The 20,274-nt window shown below is 42.5% G+C and overlaps 2 protein-coding genes across 2 annotated transcripts; one reads left to right on the top strand and one right to left on the bottom strand.

The window, feature by feature from the left end:
• Window positions 1-8,732: 8,732 nt before the first annotated feature.
• On the bottom strand, window positions 8,733-11,270 carry ido1 (indoleamine 2,3-dioxygenase 1; the record flags this gene model as incomplete). Its single annotated transcript, XM_079270484.1, has 10 exons — window positions 8,733-9,112; window positions 9,200-9,348; window positions 9,443-9,494; window positions 9,596-9,713; window positions 9,839-9,938; window positions 10,036-10,050; window positions 10,163-10,281; window positions 10,396-10,515; window positions 10,599-10,694; window positions 11,178-11,270. 10 exons carry the CDS (start codon window positions 11,268-11,270, stop codon window positions 8,733-8,735), a joined length of 1,242 nt encoding a protein of 413 aa, XP_079126610.1.
• A 4,607-nt stretch (window positions 11,271-15,877) lies between these two features.
• Window positions 15,878-20,052, top strand: rhobtb2a (Rho related BTB domain containing 2a; the record flags this gene model as incomplete). The annotated part of the gene is made up of 7 exons (XM_079269724.1): window positions 15,878-16,014; window positions 16,114-17,054; window positions 17,155-17,273; window positions 17,839-17,989; window positions 18,094-18,182; window positions 19,095-19,200; window positions 19,847-20,052. Exons 1-7 carry the CDS (start codon window positions 15,893-15,895, stop codon window positions 20,050-20,052), a joined length of 1,734 nt encoding a protein of 577 aa, XP_079125850.1. The 5' UTR covers window positions 15,878-15,892.
• Window positions 20,053-20,274: the final 222 nt, after the last annotated feature.

The raw sequence follows: 20,274 nt of genomic DNA, 5'->3' as shown, positions 1-20,274 counted from the left end.
TCTGCATGAGACCCTTTAATTCAAGCTGCCGTGTGATCGTTTCTTCTGGGTCTGCTTGGTGCCAGGCCAGCAGGTGAGGACTACACAGCCAGAGCATCCTGCCCCATTATCCAGAGAGGACCAAGACGTTCCCACAACATTTAAAAAAAAAATCATTTCTCAGAACTCTCTTCAAACACACAGGTATGGATTTCATTTGTTGTTGTGAAGAAACAGCTACATTTTCCAGACTTTTATCGAGTCATGAATAAAACGCCCATCTATTAACTCATTTTGAATCTTACTGACTTTTAAGTGCTTTGTGGAAATTCTGGGGTTTAGAGATTACATTTGCAGCATTTGTGCTGCAGATGTAGAAAGAGAAGAACAAAAGATGTGAATCAAGCTCACCACTCCACGAGCACACGATACAGTATGTGCTGAGCTAAGGGGGAGACAAAAAGTCACTGAACCTCATGAACATCGCTCAGCGTACTGCTACAGTGGAGCTGAGGCACAAGCATCCCTCACAGTGGGACAATGTGCTCGGGGATAATCAGCTCAATAAAAGTACATCTGCCTTTCACACTGTTGTATTCTGGGACCGCACAGGGACACAATGTCCTGTTGTGCTTTTATGTGTCGCTCCTCACGACAAATACTTTCACGAGGATGAACATTAATCTATCTGTCTGTACATGCTTTAATGCCGGGTTTATTCAAGGGAAATACCATGAGAATTCTGGAGGAAATTATTCTCTTTTTAATTTTCAAAGATGATTGTTCAATTGATAAAGCACATTTCATTGCGAATGAACTCAATGCGCTTTACATTTAAAAGCAAAAGACAAATGCAATACAAGAACAAAAAAAGAAAGCAAGTTCCACTTACTGGAAATGTCCATGTGCTTTCAGTCACATCGTGTTGCCTTCCTCAGCAGATGGAGGCAAGGGTTACAGTCCTTCCCCAATATATGTTATCTGGAATGTCATAACTGAACCATCTTCATGACAACTAAGGCCATGAGATGCAGCTGAAAAGCTCTGGAAAATCTCCAGTAAGTTGACCGTGTGCTAGTAACTGGTTTTCAAAGTGTTATTTCCAAGCGCAAGATACTCGAGGAGTTTTCTGCCAAAGATCCGACGGTGACATTCATGTGAATGTGTTATTGGGAGGTCTTCAGGCCTCACAACGTCAGTATAATATCCATTCTCTATTCATAGCTCTTAGTTTTTCAATATTTGCAAATGTGATTCGTACTGTCACAGGTTACATCATATAAATTTTATTTTTAGAGTAATCTTGAAGATTCGGATGTGCTGAACAGGTCACATGGCCCTGCGGTGTTACCACAGTCTGTTCAGGGTAATAACGTTTTTATAGACCTCTCTTGCTTAGCGACTGGTGCTGAAAAGTGAAGATTTGGCTCCTGCTGCGGAGGATTTACTTCCTGTGTGTGTGTGTGTGTGTGTGTGTGTGTGTGTGTGTGTACACTCTTCACTCTGTCACTGCTGTTGCTACATGCACTGCTGATTTAAACATACATCTCCGAATAAGAAAAAGAGAAAAAACACTGTAATTTGTCAACTCATTTTCACAGTCAAGCTTATTTAAAGTTGAATTAGAATCTAGCGAGACACACTGTCCCTGACACAGACGATAATCATTACTTAAGTGTTTTTGGAAAACTATTTCATTCAATGTAGAGCAAGAACCAGCAGCGTGTGGTGGATGATAGGAAGAAGATGTGCGGAGACAAAATTTAATTCCTGGAAATGTACTAAAAGAAAGCTGCCAAGGTCCCACTTGATTGCAAATTGTACAAAAGCACTGAAGCGTGATGCAGCTGAGGTTGAAATGTTCAGGATCTTTCAGTCCTGAACATTTCTCTACCAGACTTGTCTGCCTTGTTCCTGCATGTCAGCTCTGCATATGATTAATATAAATATCTGAGCACAAAGGCCCTCTCAGAGTATTTAAAACAAGCTCAGTTATTTGATTATACAGCAGCAGACCTTTTTGCTCAACTACTGTATATTTGCACTCCACAGTAGTGATCCAGACGACACCACATAAGAGGTTCCCGGAGCTGGAACAATATTTTGGAGATTTCCTGATTTCTGCAATGAAAAATATTTTAGTTCTCAGAAACTAATTTTATCCATGAACATGTGCATTTGGCAAGCATCTATTTATATGTTTTGCATTAAGCCCACTGCAGAAACTAACAATATTGGCTTCCCCACTTTTGTAAATTACATGGCAGAAAGTACAACGTCTTACATCTAAATTTGGTTGTTTCTGGCTTCTGGAACGTGTTTTGGCAGAACAAATTGTAATAGTTTCTTTTATGAATACAGTGTTTCAGGACAGGATGCCTTGGGAACGGAGACGAGCAAAGTAGGCTCGCGCTGTGTGGGCAGCAAAGGGCCGACCTCAGGAGGGACACGATGTCTGAATGTGGTCTCGCATGAACCGGTTAAACCAGCGCGTGGAGCTTTTCCACCCATGTGAACAGCTACATGTTGACTGTGGTGTCAACCGATAATTTCTGTTTAATTCATGGTGAGATATTGGCCTAACGCAATTACACGATTAGGTTACATCCATAATGATCTTAGTTTCCAGGGCAACCAAACCAGAACATTGCTTTTTAGTCATGGATGGAAATGTCAGCCGGTCCAGAATTTAAATATCTCAAGAACTGTTGGACGGATTGCCATGAAATTCAGTATTAACATTCATGTCCCCCGCAGGATGAATTGTACCATCAACATTTTATTATGTCCGATACTTTTGTTATCGTCACCCGATTCGACGGTCCGAGGACAGAGGACGTCGTTTGTTGAGCAGATTGTAAAGCCCTCCGAGGCAAATTTGTGATCTGTCATATTGGGCTGTACAAAAAAAAATTTAATTGAATTGAAATTGAATTATGACCAAATCCCTGCAAAATTATAATGACAATCCCATCAGCCTCCGCTGTACTTTTTGTGTAGTGCTAATTGACCCTTGAATACTGCTGCCTGTTGTTTGCAGTGCTTTAAGAAATGTACGACACCTCTGTCTGATGATTTGTTACTCAAACTGTCTTCTTGAGTTATAGCACAATAAGGTCCTCGGTTCTTTTGCTGACATAAACAGAATTAATCTCTTCATACATCTTCATGTTCATGGTAGTTTAACTAATTTCCCCCTGGGGATGAATAAAGTTTATATCTATCTATCTGTTTGTCTATGGTAGAACAGTGCAGCCTCATGTCAGTGGTCTCCCCCAAGGCCTGTAAATTGCACCTGACCTCTCCTCCCATCTGTCTGACCCTGTCTGTCTCCAGCTTGTCCCCCGGCCGAAGCAGCCCACCCCGCCTGCCTCAGCTCTGCAGAGGAACACGTCCGGATCTTGCCTGGGAGGAAGTGGAATGTTTTTACTGGGAAGTTTGGGATTAGACGACCATTGCAGGATTTTCATTCCATCTCTTGGTAGCTGCAGTCCAGAGGAAGCCCCCCTTTTTTTTCTTACATAAGTAAGCCACTGCCAGTGCGGATTAATGAGCTTCATCCCATACAAAAAAAGCAAACTGGTGTGACCAAAGATTGCAGTACAGAGTGTCCATGATTGAACTGCAGCAAGGGTCTGTGAAGAAAGACTCTCCTCTTTCTGCTTTCCATTGATTCACTGCCATAAAACACTTTTCCTGGGAATTACAACACTTTTATTATCACTGCTTGGAAGTCTTTATTCATCAGCGTCATCTGATCTGCCAGTTTGTCGTTTTATGGCAAAGCTCGAGTCTATGTTGGTGCTGAATAGGGAGGTGAGCAGATATTATCTCCAGTTCACAAAAGCTATTGGTATTATCTTCCAACAATATGACGTAATTTGCCCGTGGCATGCACTGTGTCTCGGTATGTAACATGGGTTACATGTGAGAGCGAGACAGGGAGAGATGGACATTTATTTTCTACGTCAATACATTTTCCACGCAGGAGACCCCCCGGGGGAACTTCCTGTATTTTTGAAACCCGGTTGAGAAGCTGTCGATAACATGAACGTGTGGGCGCCAGCAGGGAAGGTGACATTTGCGACAACTCAGAGGAAGAGGAAGTCAATCAGCAGAGCGAGAGGGAGGAGGACAATAGCTATGTGGCATGAGAGGAAGGCCAAGTGGGGAAAGTGGGAGTAAACACACACACGAGGTATCTCTGTCTGCAGGTCAGAGGCAATGAGGTGCTGCGTCTGCACATGCATGCATCTGCTCATTTGGGCATGGCGTGGGTCGGTGCATTTAAGAGCATTTGCATATATGTGTGTGAGTGTGTGGGAGAATGTGTGTGGAATCGCACAGTTGTGTGTTTCGCACCTGGAGTGAGTAGTGAGTCAGCTGTGGTAAGAGGTTGAGCTGTATTCCCTGTCACACAGCTGAAAGTTGTCTTAACCTTTAAGACATTAAGACAAAAGGCTGTGACGTGTGTGGGCTTCTGCTAAACCTGTGAGGAAAGCCATCTGAATGTCATGTATCCTTCTAGCTGGCATCAAAATCTGATTTAAAATGTGTGGTCGTGCTCTCTGGGGAAACCATTCAGAAAGTCGAACTGAATCGTAAGTCATCGTGAGTCTCCCTGCTCTAATAACAAGTAGGCTACAGTTTGATTAAAGGGAACCCACAGCCCAGACAAATGATCTGCTGCTGTCTGTCTTTCAGTAATTCAAGTTGACTGGGATTTGTGTTAGTAAAAGTGTTTGTTAAAAAACTTGCAGGATATCTACAGCATGCAGCATGAAGCAGATCACTTGGGTTACAGTTTGCTGTGGCCAGATTTCTTTGTTTAATTAACCTCGTCACAGCAAATTTCCCAGTAGGCTACCGGTATATATGAAAGAGAAAAACACAAGCTTTTCTCTGAAGGAGGCCAAATCATGCGAGTGGAATCAGGTCAGTGAGCTGGCTGTGCTGAAGGTCACTACAGTGTTTTTTGCAGGGCAGTATTTCAACCCTGCAACGTTTTTGAACTCAGAGATAGAATGTCGTTGGCCATATTGTTCAAGAAGAGCAGCGACACGCAGAAAACAAAAGCTTGACGTTCTCAGAAGGAAGAAAACTTTTATTTAGTCAAGGAATTTTATACTTTCTAGCCAAGATGGCTCTAGCAATGGCATTGTTGATCAGTCTGTTGGTTCACCTTGGTCCAAACTGAAATATCTCAAAAACTATTATATATTACCTGCAATTTTCTACAGATATTCATGGTAGCTCTCTCATCAAATACAAATCTTCAATTTGTACAAAAGGTTTTGACCACTTAACTGGAAAACGAACGACATTCACATCAGCCTCAGTTGTGCTTTGTGTGCCAATTAGCAAAATACTAACATGCCTCATTGTGAGCATGCTAACATGCTGATGTTAACAAGTAGCTCAAAGCATCACAGTGCAGACTCACTAGCGTGGCTGTAGGCTCAGAAAGCGACACAGGTGACTCAACAAAACTGCTAAAAACAGAGTCAATTGAACACTCATAGACAATCTCTCCAGCTCAACAAGGATATATATATGCAGTACAAAGCAGGATAGTGCAGTATCTTGATTACAGGGGCCAAAATGTCACAGTTTTCCCCTGGAAAAATAAGGGCTGCAATCTGATGTGTGCTTTCCTGTCAGGTCAGTGACATCACCTGGGCTGGACCATCAACACTGGCAACAGCAGTAATTCTACACTTGAAAAAAATAAGCCTTTCAAGTTGGCTGTGAACATGACAGCTTTTTTTCCTCTTTTTTTCATGTGGGCATGCCGTTGCAGTGGAGTCAGTGGGGAGGAAGCGATAAAAGTTGCTGTAAGATGACTCCATCAAAAGCTTTTAACCTGCCCTAACAGACCGCACAAGTGATGAACAAAGAGGAGCAGGGGTAAGAAGAGAAGAAAAAAAAAGGATTTGAAAGACGGAGTTGGTGAAAGATGAGCTTGATGTCTTGTTTAACGGTGACAAGTAGGCAGAAAAGTGAAGTCCGAAAACCCGCAGCACAGTGAACGTCGGCTATATTTGCTTGTTTAGAGAGGCTTCTATGGAAACCATCCAAATGGAGGTACTATAGGAAAGATGATTCACCAGTCTGGAGGTGATCATGGCATTCGGAAAGTTGTGAGGAACACTAACCTCTGCCCATGGGGTGAACTGTCACTTATTTCTTTAAATTCTTTTAGACCACTAAATGGATACCCTGTGGGAGGGGGAATCACAGTGAAAACTATTTAGAGAGTTCCTCTCGAGTATCTGGTCTCAAGTATACATGCTATATAAGCCAGTTACATTCACACTAGACCTTAATTATCCTCTATAAGAAAGGAAAGAGATGAGAGCCGCTTATCAGAATACATACAGAGCTCAAATTTAGGGTGTGTCCAAACTGATCAGTCAGTGAATTATGACGACGTGTCTGACCCGTGTGGGTGTGTAGACATAGATGTTTGACAAAGATAGTAATGTCCAGATGAGAAGAAGTGGTAAAACGCCCAGAGTCACCTACTGTACTGCACACGCAGCCCATAATTCCCTGCGACGCCCACCATGTACACGCCAAAGGAAATCAATCCCTAGCTGCTGCCATGGTGGCTGCTCGCTCCCAGGGCGAGAAAAAGGTCTTGGCTTTGCTTGGCTTGAGGTGAGCAGCAGGATCGTTTTTAATTTTGAAATAACAGAATCCAGGATATCCTGGTTAACCACCAAGGCGCAGATATCCGATTGTCTAACCAAAAGGAGAACCCGCGCCTGTGATCCTGTCGGCTCTGATAGATTGAATTTGGATGTTTGAGGTGATTTCATGAAAACAAGAGTGACTCCAGATGCCCTTTGCCGTGAGGAAAAACACTTTTTTTTAGCATTTGCTTGGAAGGTTCGTACTAAAATATACAGAACCTTAGCTGAGTCATTTGGAACATTTAAGCCGGAATATTACGATTGTATAAAATGATAAAGCTGACACCTTCGACTCTTTTATTTTGTAATACATCTCACACCACCGTCAGTACAAAACCAGTGAGTTTCTACATGTGTGTCATGTAAAACTCTGCCACTGTTGTGATGCTAGGTGAAACTTCAGTGGCTGTGAAGGCCCAGCCCCGGCGACACAATGAAGACATCCTTAGAGATGGCCAGTGTTTACTGCCGGGTTGGCAGGGAGTCCTCCACAGTCAGGCAATAAGGAAGGGGATTATTTGCTCTGGCTGTGGAGGAGGTTTTCATCAGATCACTGTGACATGTGAACACACTATTGGTCCTCCTCGCCACCCATCTCCCTACATCCCTGTATAGTTTCTGATTACCTTTCACCTCCTCACCTCGGGTCTCCCTACAAACAGCTTCTCAGGTTGTGAAACATGTCTGTGTGGTTTGCCGCTAATGAAAGCATGCATGACTACACTTCTAAACGTAATTGCTGTACATCAAAATTGCTTAAAACATCCGTCCACATACACTCAACAAAAACCTTTTTAACAAATGTCCCTCAAACTAAAATCATGTGTGATTGTTTTCACTATCATTTGCTCTTCAGTTGTCTTCCCTGCAACCCAGCATGAGAAAAGAAAGCGGGCAAGATGAAGTGGATCGCATAGGTTGGGGGGGAATTGTCATGTCAAATTGCCGCATCATCTGCTTTATCTGATCTTGCAAGGCTGTTATTGAAATAAAACACCGGTGGAGACGAGCCAGGAAAGGTGAAGATTACACAGCGTTAGCCGTTCACGGCACAATCCGTCCCTTCATTGCGCTGGGTTTTCCACACTCTCAGCCCAGGAAGCATAGAGGGGCATGTGAGGGCTGGATGTGGGCTGGAAGAGGGCGGCAAGAGTGCTGAGGTAACCACTCTGATAAGTGATGCATCTCCGCACTGCATTGTGCATTGTGCTTTGACATGATAACCCCACCGTGAGGACACGCTGTAGAGTAAAGATGAAACAAAGACCGATTCTTTTCTGAGAGGGAGAGTTCAGGTTCCAGCCTGTCGATACCTTAGTGTGTCAGGCTGGTGTGGATTTCACACCTCTTCAAATGACTATTATTAATGATGAATACAACTATTATATTTTGCTAGAATACTATATTATTTAATCATGTCCATTTTGTTTGTGACAAGGCTAAATCAGTGGCCTGCACGCCTTTGGTGCACTCAGGTGTTGCCAACTGTTTAAATTATTTAAAGGCAACCCCTATGAAATCTTATTTTGTGATGATCTACAATGCTGAACTTTAGTGCCCTGCCAAGGTTTCACAGGGTATTGCAGTATTCTTTTTTTTTTTCTCCACATTATCATTTTTTGAGAGCTTCTCTCATTTACTATCATATTGTTAAAACCAGTACCGGTAACCTTATTGGGGTGTTATAAACCGAAAAGCTATCTGGAGCAGATGTCTGATGCATTCTTTTGCATTCCAGTTCAGATCAAAGGAGGAATTAATGGCTGAATTTAATGGAAAGTAACAGTAATGGTTTGAATTATGGTTTGGACTGAATGATGGGTATCACTCCCGTCTATTCCTGTCTGAGGTTTATTTACAGATAGAACAAAGCTACGTGTAAGACCAGCGATAGAGGCCTCACACTCCCATTCTGCCACAAGGCATCCTTTAAATGGCATATTAAATAGTTTTACTGGAAGTAATCAGAGGTGATTTACGGCCTGTTTTATGTGATGCAGTTGACACTCTACTGTGTATTCTCAGTGATGATGGCTCACATCAGCTGTGGTGCTTCATTTATTTGCTCGTCTCAGGCAGCAAAGTGCCTTTTGTTTGGTCTCTCACAGTCTTAAGGAAGATCATGATGCCAGAGCCACCGGTGCCCCTCTCCTCCAAGGCCGTGGGTGCTCTGCTGATCATCTCCCCCTCTAACTCCTGGCTCTGGTTTCTAAGTTGTCGGGCGCGGGCAGCAGGTACAGTGATGAAGCGGCTGACAATGTTGATGTGGTAGCTGCGCAAAGCCAACAGTTTTGTGACACAGTGCTGAAAGGCCTGGTTCAGCCTCTCGCTGGCCTGCTGCTGGACGAACCTCTTCAGGGAGGGTTGCAACGAGATGTCCTGGGTCAGCAGCTTGTGGGCAGGTGGCATGTAGTTCCTCATGCGGGTTAGAAAGGCACCTAAAGACAGTAGTGCCATAACAATGAGTCCTTCTCAAACCTCTCTGCCACTGTTGTAATCAATCGAACGAAATACAGCCATCTTACCACTTTTTGCTTCATGTTTGACGCCCAGAAGTTCATCAAAGCAGTGCAGCAAGCTGCTCTGTGCAGCACTCCCACCTGAATACTCCATGGGCTCGGCCTGGACCCCTTCATAAACCAGCCCCTTTGGCATACAGGGGTTGTCTTTCCACCTATGTATGTGTTCATGGACACACACGTACACATTTCAAAAACATGTTTCACTTCACAAATGAATAACTAATCAGTCAGATGAAAACAAAGTACCCAGACAAGTAGATCCTCATAATGCCATAGAATACCGAAGGCTCCACGTAAACTTCAGAAAAATCACATTAATCAAAATGCTTTTGGTTATAGAATACAGTTAATGTAAAATATTCATCATTCATTCATTTGAGTTGAAATCAGAGTGACTACCTTGCATCAGTTTGAGTTTATCTGTCATGTCCTGTAGAGACTGGCTGATGACTTCCAGGGCTCTGGCCACAGTCTCAGCGTCTCCACAGCTGACACCATTGATCACGGTGGGAATGTTCTGCAAACACAGGTAATTGAGTGTCTTTGTCTGGTAAGTTTTCAAACAACAACATAAACACAATGAATCCCTGTTCTTTCACAAGTATATTGTAAGAATTGACTTATTTGGGGATATGTATTCACCCTCAATGCAGGAACTGCTGCCATCTCCACCAGCAGAGTGACCAAAAAGAACCCTCTGGTGTTGTCTCCACCTGGGAGGCTGACCAGCACTTCCAGGTTCCTGCGTGACACACGTACAACAACAACCTTTGCATTCATCCGAAGTTTATGGTCCGTCATGTGGGGAGAACCATAAATTAAAGTGGAAATGTACTTACTCCATGTCGAAAGGACTGGCACAGGAGACATAAAGATGCACATGAAAAAGAGAGAGAGCAGATTCTATATATAACATATATATTTCAGAAGGCAGCCAAACCACATGCAGAAGATAACTGGCCCTACCCCTCTGAATCCTTCTTCCTCCAGTTAGCCAGTACTGCATCTGCATGTGTGAGAATTGGGGGAAGTCCTAAACGCTGTGACACCTCCCAGAATGGGACCGCCAGGTTATGTGGTAGCATCTTAGAGGAAGATCATTGAAGATGGAAAGTCAGTCATATAAGTTGTAGACTGCAGAGCGACTGATAGCAGTCAGGGAAGGAAAACGTCAGTACGACAAAAATACACAGAGATACCTTCACTGTGTTGTTCTCTCCCTCCTGCCACATGTAGCCCATGGTCATCATACTGAGGGCCAGGTGGGCCAAGCGTAACTCCCGGTGTTTCTGCAGAAACTGGCTGCTCAGCTGCGGCATCTGGACAGAAGGGGTATTAACAAGGAACCATGGCTCCATAAATACAGTAAAATTGTCCTTGTCAGTTTATTGTCCCCACTTACCTTGTTGATATGGAAGCGCAACTCGTGAGAGTGCACAAGCTCTGGGACTCGCAGGGCAATATCCATCCATGGCTGGTAGTAAGGTGGAAGCTCTTGCTTTTAAGACCAGTTGGACCATCAAAAGAAAATGTGATGATCACCATGACAAATGGAAATGAAATAGAGCTGTGCACAAATGTAAAGGTGCAAATGATGGAACCCTCTAAGACATTTTCATTTTTGATTCCATCCTAAATTTGCAGTTCATTGTTTTATGTTGCTGTATGACGTTTGATGGACCGTGATCTTGTAAGCACATGTTGCTTTAGGAATAGAGTTATCTACACAAAGCAGACAGAAACAATGCCAAACTTCCCTCAGTCTGTTGGTCCTAATCAATACCAGTCACGAGTTCACACTTGTATAACTTCAAGACTGTGAGCATCGCTTTCACCAATGTCAACTACATTTAAGTTTACCGGTAGTTAAATGACAATCAAAGAATTCCTGACAATCTGATATTTCATTATGACTGCTTGTGTATTAGGTAACATACAAAAAGTGTCAAAAGATAGAGAAGGAAACCTTCCATCCACCTACCAGAGGATCAGGGAGGATAAAGCCAAGTTCTTCAGATACATGGTAGGACTCCAGAGAGAAGAAAGGTTTGGAGTCTGGTTCAGCAGCAGCCATAGAGAAAGAAACAGAAAGCCACTGTCAGCGACGGTTGTGCGACTATCTGAATGGTTCAAGAAACCCAATCTGTCTGGACTCCGGCACAGAGTTCACTTTAGAGCTGCTGTCAATAGCAGTTACACATTGATCCGTCACTTCGGATATTGCGCAATTCTAAGGTTAAGTTTGGCGAATCAGTATCCGTGCTTCACTATAAATCACAGTTGTAAGTATAGAAGATGAGTTTGCTGAACATTATATCACATTAGGCCTGCATTTGACCAGCTCATGTTGAATTATACAGTGTAATAATACAAAACTGTTATTGAAAAATAGGTTACGGTTATTAGTGCAATGCCTCTTCATGTTAGCAATATTTTTCCTGTTCCCTGTTTCATGTCTATATCCATTTTGGGGAGCAAAATACAATTTATTTTACATTAAAGGAAAGCTTTCATTGAGTTTTTTTTATATTGCATTGCTACAGCCTGTTTAAATTAAAGATATACAACTAATCAATGCTGATAGATAGAGGAGGGATGATAATACAGTAGCTTGCATGCTTTGAGTTCCTTAGATTTAGAGGTGTCTTGTGACTTAGAAAATCAGGATTTGTTTTATCTAACATTATGATTCTGTCTCCTCTCCCCTTCTCCCTCACACCCCACACCCCATTTCAAAATAAAAGCCCCAGCGAGTGAATTCTAACTGAACTGCTTTTTTAAAATTGGATATCTATTTTCAGCAATGTTTTTGAGATTAATTTCAGCTTTCAGCATTCCAACGTGGAAGACCCTCACTGACAACACAAATGCTACAATATGTTATTATATCATTATGTAATGTTTTGCAGTACAATACAATACTTGTTTTTATATCTGTTTGTGTTGTGGCTCAGTATTGAAGAGAGGATGGAATAATATGTAAAGCAGACTGTCAGCCTCACCTGGTGGAGCAGACTGGACATCGCAGGAGTTATAGTAAATACATGGCTTTACATATGGATTAAAGTGAAGAGTTAATCAGCATCACAATATGTGATTGGAAATTGAAAGCTTTTCATTTTTTTTAAATATCGGATTCATAAAAACTAGTCTATTACCAAAAGTGCATGTAACTATGAACTGCTTAATACTCTGTAAAGCTGAAATAATGTGTTCACTTCGACAAGTAATTCAATGAAATAGAAATGCAATAGGATATAAATCTATAAAAGCATTGCTTGCTGCTGAGGCATTTGTTACACAATACATTCAGTGCAGCTTTGGCATAAATGTTGTAACATTTGCAAGTATAAATGTTAATTGGATGTTAATTTCACATAAAGTTTTCTCCAAACCCATGAGAGGAACTATGCAAAGTCATAAATGTCCAGTTTAAAAGAGCCAAAAGAGGTAATTTAGTACCAGGGAACAGCTCGTTGTTTATTTAAAGCTCAACAGCCATCATGACTCATGCAATTTTGTTTTTACAACCCTCTTGAATAACACAATAACAAATGGATCCAATTGTATTACTTATTCATTGGTTTGACAGCCATCGGATTCCTTTTTTATTGAATTTGTGTCATGTTTCTGTCACACATGCAACCACTATGTGTATGTATACATGTGTATATATATACTGTACACACACACACACACACACACACACACACACACACACACACACACACACACACACACACACACACACACACACACCTACACACACACACACACACACACACAGAGACACCCATAGAGCACCTGTCCTAACTAAAATAAAGTAGACCCGCCCCTTGATACAACACTGTCAGTTTACATTAGCTGATCATTCATGATGAAATATTGCAGCACTTTGCACACGTTATTTAACCCACTCTGAATGCATGAGGGGCGTAGGATGCATTTCATTACAATCACAACATAAACATACTATAAACTGTGCAAAGTAGTCTATATAACCCAGATCCTTAAAAAAAGGGAGGTAAAACAACAAAAACACGCACTGGAGCTGCATGCGGTCTATCCAGGCTGCTTATTAAGAGCTGTGGAATGAGATTTGTGCGACTTTAAAGTGGATCAGTGTTTTGTAATGAATGGGTTTTTTTCGTCGGTGCCTGCCTATTATACGGAGGCCTTACAGTAAGTGGAGGTGGTTCCGTGACGCGCAGCGCTGCAGCGCAGGCTTCAGATCAGCTTTCGTATTTTTGGCAATGCAATCGGACTAATCGCACTGATCCCGTTACCTGAAACATCTGCTGGCCGCCTCTTTTCAAGACTTGTTCACTTCGCCTTGAAGATGAAGTTAAAAACCTGCTGCTGTCAGGTGCAAGCCGCATCCGATGGAGCCCTGCTTTTTATCTCGCTCATCGACCAACCCGCTGCAGCCCTTCCTTATGTTGCGGTAAGAGGAACGTAACGTATTTCCTGCAGGGGAAACAAAACGGGTTTTATTTCCGTATCGCTGATTTTTTTTATTGTAGCGATGGACGCGGAGCCGGATAAACAGGCTCAAGAGTCAGTGACGGCGTGTTACATAAGGTGTAATGCAGCAGAGCCTCATGACTAGTGTCTCGGTGGTGGTGGGACTGTTCGGTCCTTCTGGTAGGATATGCACAATTGTATCATCTTTGGTGTGGATGATAATTTAAGCTGCAAGCTTATTGAATGATGATTTGATTAGGAGGATATTCTAAAACCGGTGTATGGATTATATATGGTATCTGGCCATATACAAAATTATGAATTAGTTCGGGAGTTGCGCAGTGTAGACCGGAAAGAGCGTATGAATGAGCAATATTAGAGGCGGTTTGTCTGTGTAATGTCAGGCCAAGCCTATAAGGTTAGCCTGTCAGATGTGTTTATATATAGCCTACCTAAATGGAGGCGAGACGTCTAGCCTATAGGGACGCAGATCGGGCAGTCAACAAAGGGCTGATTTTATGAATGGCTGCAAAGGTCAGGAGAAATCATAATAACCCGTAATAGTAATCTGTAGGGCATTGTAACGCATCAATATGTGAAATACTGCTACAAGAAAAAAAAAAGCTGATTTCTTATTGCCATTATAGAGAATCAGAAATGTGGCTGTACCACATGTGGCTGACCGATGGTGATGCTTTAGGGAGGGGGCCAGCTATTTCTTTAAAGCAGGGGTCTCAAACTCCCGGCCCGCGGGCCGAATCCGGCCCGCCACGTCATTTTATGTGGCCCGCGAATTTTTTTAACTTAGACTTCATAATAAAAATATCCCCATAGTCGAAATTATGAGATAGAAAGTCGAAGTTATGAGATAGAAAGTCATAACTATGATAGAAAGACATAATGATGAGATACTTAAACACAGAAGCAGCTCTTTGGCTGGTTACTGTACATTTGAAATGTATTGTGAGAACATTGAAGACTACTTCAAACGTGGCTTTAAAAACACATGAAATACTTCATGTCGGATTGTGCAAACCTTGAAAGGATTTTAAGCTTTGAACAAAGTTATTGTAATAACTTGTGTTTGATATTTGTCTTTGATATTTTCTTTAATAGTTTGATCTTTGATAGAGTAATGTGGGTTTCTTAACCCTAAATTAAAAGGATTTAAGTTATAATGACAGAAATGTGCTTAAATATATGTTTACATTTATATAACTGATAGTGGACAAGCTAAACAGTTTATTTTTAATTGAGTTATTGTTTTGGAACTGAGTGTGCTTTTCTATAAAATTTAACTAAAATGTTGAAAATTGGTATATTCTTTTGCAGTAAAGGTCGAGTTGCAAACTCTAAAGATCCCCCCAAAAACCCTCCCCCTTTTTGTTAGCTTGTCCCTTTAAAAAATGTTCTATATCAGGAGCAAGAACAGGGATCTTGTGAATGGGCACAGGGAAGTCACGAGACCGTCCATTGATAGCTCTGCAGGCAGAACGAGCGGTGCAGATGAGGAGTAGCCACAGTGTCTGATATCCCTATTGATCCATGTTCCTGTACTGTCCAGGACAATAGTTTAGGATTTCAGGTGCTGATGCAGCTTTCTGTGCTTCTTTGTATTTTGACAGGTCCCAGCTGACAGATTCTGATATGGACTATGAAAGGCCAAACGTTGAAACTATCAAGTGTGTGGTGGTGGGAGATAATGCAGTCGGAAAGACCCGCCTTATCTGCGCCCGGGCCTGCAATGCCACACTGACTCAGTACCAGTTACTCGCTACACATGTGCCCACAGTCTGGGCAATTGACCAGTACAGAGTATGCCAGGAGGTAAGTATGCAAGCGCATGACTATTTAAGATTTAAATCTCTGGTCACTCAAAATCTATACACAAATAGAATATGCCTCATATTCACATTTAGCTGTAAGCATTCACAATAGTGAATTACAGAAATTAAACATCCTTGAATGTGTCTCTTATTAGGTGTTAGAGCGCTCCAGAGATGTGGTGGATGAAGTCAGTGTGTCCCTTCGTCTCTGGGATACTTTTGGAGACCATCATAAGGACCGGCGTTTTGCATACGGCAGGTAAGATATTGTAAAAATCAACGTAAGTCTACCAATACATGCTCTGGTTAGTTTCGTGAATTTCTCCTGCATCTTTTCTTCAGGTCTGATGTGGTGGTACTGTGCTTCTCAATCGCCAACCCCAACTCTCTATACCATGTTAAGACCATGTGGTACCCTGAGATCAAGCACTTCTGCCCCCGTGCTCCTGTCATCTTGGTTGGCTGTCAGCTGGACCTGCGCTATGCAGACCTGGAGGCAGTGAACAGGGCACGGAGGCCCTTAGCTCGGTAATGGGACTTATGTTTGAACAAAACTCAAAGAGATTGTTTGAGATTTTCTCTTTTTTATTGCCAAAATTGTCACTGATATATTTTCTTGTATTTCAGACCTATTAAATCCAATGAGATTCTTCCTCCAGAGAGAGGCCGGGAGCTAGCCAAAGAGTTGGGAGTGCCATATTATGAAACCAGTGTTGTTGCTCAATTTGGAGTCAAGGACGTCTTTGACAATGCTATCCGAGCTGCGCTCATCTCACGCCGACACCTGCAGTTTTGGAAATCTCACCTCAGAAATGTTCAGCGGCCTCTCCTTCAGGCGCCCTTCCTGCCACCAAAACCTCCCCCGCCTATAATCACTGTGCCTCCTCCCCCAACCACCACAGAGGAGCATCCAGTCGGTCTTCTGGAGGACCCACACTGTGCTGATGTCATCCTGGTCCTGCAGGAGCGACAGAAAATCTTTGCACACAAGATATACTTGGCGACATCCTCTTCAAAGTTCTATGACCTCTTTATACTGGACGGACATAATGAGGAGACTGAAAGGCCCTCTCGTGGCTCACTCTCTGGCAGAGAGCTGCTGATGCGTGCTGCTAGCTTTGATGTTTGCGAACTCAGCGACGATGGAGACAGGGCCAACCTGAGGGCCTGCACTAGTGATGGGACCTTGAAAGACTCTGACGGGGCTCGACGGGGCAGACTCCTCTCTTCGTGGAGCCGAGCCTTCGCCAGTGTCCAGGAGGAGCTGGTAGATGACCCTGTCACATACAGCCCCAGGCCCATGACTGTAGTGCACATGGACCAGTCCATGCAGCTCGGTCCTTTCCGAGCAGTGCTTCGCTACCTGTACACAGGTCAGCTAGACGAGAATGAGAAAGAGCTAATGCACATTGCACACATTGCTGAGCTGCTGGAGGTCTTTGACCTGCGGATGATGGTGGCAAACATACTCAACAATGAAGCCTTCATGAACCAAGAAATCACCAAAGCCTTCCATGTACGGCGCACAAACAGAGTCAAAGAGTGTTTGGCCAAAGGCACCTTTTCTGGTGAGTGGAAATCATTCATCCGTAATTGCTCAGGTGTTCTGAAGTATAGTGGATGCAATTGTAAGTAATGTGTTATCTGTGTCTCACCTCTGTGTTACAGATGTAGTATTCAAGTTAGACGATGGGACCATCATGGCCCACAAGCCTGTACTCATCTCTAGTTGTGATTGGATGGCAGCTATGTTTGGCGGGCCTTTTGTGGAGAGCTGCACCAAAGAGGTAAGTCAAACAACATCGCTGGTTTGTTGTGCTGTGAAATAAGACCAACAGAGCTCAAGAACACACCAAAGTCAACACTGGGTAAGACATGTATTCCATGTTGCTCGTAATGCCGTTGTTATTGCCAGTCAAGGTAATGCCATTACATGATCTGACCCAGGTAGAGCGCCAATGAGTTCTGTAGTCTGCGTACAAAGTATAATTCAATTAGTGGATTGCAAGTCTGTCTTAATACAATTACACAGACTTCTGTGATCCAACCATACTGTACTTCTGATAGCTCAGTTATTGTTTCTACCTTAACAGAACATGATACTGAAAGATAATACATGTATGTTCTGCAGCTAGTTTGAGATTTAGATGCACTTTCTGCCTCTGCAGCTGAAGCTCAACCGAAAATTGAATCACGATTTTGACAACAACTAGATTTCCTTTAATTGTTTCTTCATTACATCTTAAAAATATAAAAGTGAAAAGTAAATTTCTTCTTGTGTTTGAAAAATGAAAAACACTGCAAAATTGTTGGGCCCTTGAGTCCTGACTGTCACATGTTCCTGTTTCTAAGGTGCTGTTTCCAAACACAACTCGCAGCTGTATGAGGGCTGTGCTAGAATATCTCTACACAGGGCGGTTTTGTTCTCGGACTGACCTGGACGCAATGGAGCTTATTGTTCTTGCCAATCGTCTTTGCCTCCCCCACCTGGTTGCACTTACAGGTACTACATTTGGTATAGTTATATACCCTGTAAACCACACTGATTGTATTACACGAAGCCATTGTGGTATTGCAAACAGTGACGAGCTTTTGTGTTTCTTTCAGAGCTCTACACAGTAACAGTATTGACGGAGGCAGGGATGATGGGGGCGGACATTGATGGAGACGTGCTTGTTTACTTGGACATGGCCCAGGTAGTGTGACCTGTCAATCATCAGTAAACATGGACGACACTGAAAGCTCTCGTATAAGGAGTTTGCAAATTAGAATTTTATTAATGAGGGCATTTTTAGGGACAGCTGCTCTGGAGGCTGACATAATCTTTCCTCCTCAAAGGTGGAGCCAAAGAAACTCTTTTTCAGAGTGCAAGTCAGCTATTGAGCATAATTAATGTGGCTCCAGCTCTTTGGGGCAGTGGGCATTTAGGACATAGTGTAGGAGTTAGACTCAGCACTTTAGCTGAGCTCATCATTCAGCTGCATATTCGCTTCAGCTCTAACTCGTAAGTGTCATATGCAAGGCTTTATTACTGACCGGGTAAAGATGCTCAGGAGCCACATTCATTTATTTGTAATTTCTTTGGTAATATGTACCACTTAAGCACAATCATAAGACATACATTGAAAAGGGAGAGAGATGTCTTTAATTTTCTCATCTAATCTTGAGTGTTGTCCTAAAGTGGAGTTATGTGTGTACTTTCTCAGATGCCAACTGTTAGTATGAAGGTTAAAGTCTCAGTGAAGCTCCCGAGTGCAGCTGATGAGCAACACCTCAAATTAATTCAATACAGCTAACAAAGAACAGCTGCGACTGACAGTATAGTACTGCAGCTGAAGTTGATGGATGTTAAAGAAACTCAGAGAATGTATCGAGCCAAGTCTGACCAAGCAGATGTAAACATGGCAATCTGAACTCGAGGTCACCTAAAATGGCCACTGTACTCTTTTTAAATATGAATAAAACATTTTTTTTTTCATGCATTAATGGCTTTTTAGTCATATTCAGGTTTAGCTCAAATAATGAGGTGTCTTCACCCAAAGCAACAGCAAAACACCACAGCGACAACCATGCCTGTCATGTACAAATAATGATTTGTATGTTGACAGTTCCACGGCGCCCAACAGCTCACTGGCTGGTGTCTTCACCACATCTGCACCAACTACAACAGTGTCTGCCGCAAGTTTCCCCGAGAGATGAAGGCCAAGTCTACAGGTAACAAACATGTGATCTCATAGCACACTGGTGACCTTAAATACCCTCACATTCACACTCGACACTCACCTGACATACAGTATGTGTGGCCATCTGGAGCAGAACAGCATGAAATAAAAACATTTGAAAATGTTTCATACTCTTTAAGAAAAGTTGGACATGAAATCTGTGAAAACAGATTAACCTCGGTGGGCTCATACCACCTCATTGAGGTACTATTTAGATTTTAACAAAATAATTATTTCATTATATGATAGGCTAGCCAGTCTAGTGTTGAATAATTCAATAACTACAATCAATAATTACAGTACGCCTATACAGTAGCTTCTAAAGTTACGCTTTCCTTCATGAATGCTGTTATTTCTGCTGATATACATGATGGGACTTGAGGATGTGTTTGTATATTAAAATATAGTTTTAGCCATTAAACACTATTAAAGATTTCTTTCACTGAATTGTATTTCTAGCACAATTATTACACCGAAAAAATATGCATATGTCACTTAGATCTGTTTCTTCCAACTTACGTTTTTTGTTGTTGTTGTGACCGTGTTGGAATGCAAAAAATGAATGCGGGGAAATGGACTGTTAAAAATGGACTGTTGAAATTCCTGCTAAATTCCTAAGACAGTTTATTCTGATGCAGAAAACCAAGAATACTTTGAGAAACATCGCTGGCCACCTGTGTGGTATTTGAAAGAGGATGACCACTACCAAAGAGCACGTAAAGAGCGTGACAAGGAGGACTACCTGTACCAGAGACGGCAATGTAAACGCAAGTGGCTCTTCTGGAACCTTCCTTCCTCCCCTCACTCAAACTCTTCTTCTTCTGGCTCATCTGCTGTCATCTGACCAAGTGGTAAGGCCAGGTCTATTCTGAAGTACATCAGCGTGGATATGAGTTGTAAAAGATACAATAAAAGATAAGCACCACTGGCTATGTACGCCCCAATTATTCAGGCGTGCAGTCTCTCCTCCTGTTTGTTTGCCACTGCAGTCAAATTCCTCCGGGTCTGCAAGCTCAGCTCTATCTGGCGGTTAAAGTAATGACTTTTGTTCCTTCGATTTTTAGCT

This window comes from Melanostigma gelatinosum (genome assembly GCF_949748355.1).
Source record: "Melanostigma gelatinosum genome assembly, chromosome: 6".
NCBI classification, from domain to species: Eukaryota; Metazoa; Chordata; class Actinopteri; order Perciformes; family Zoarcidae; genus Melanostigma; species Melanostigma gelatinosum.
The sequence above is the reverse complement of the archived record's forward strand: the minus strand, read 5'-3'. Positions and strand labels throughout refer to the sequence as shown.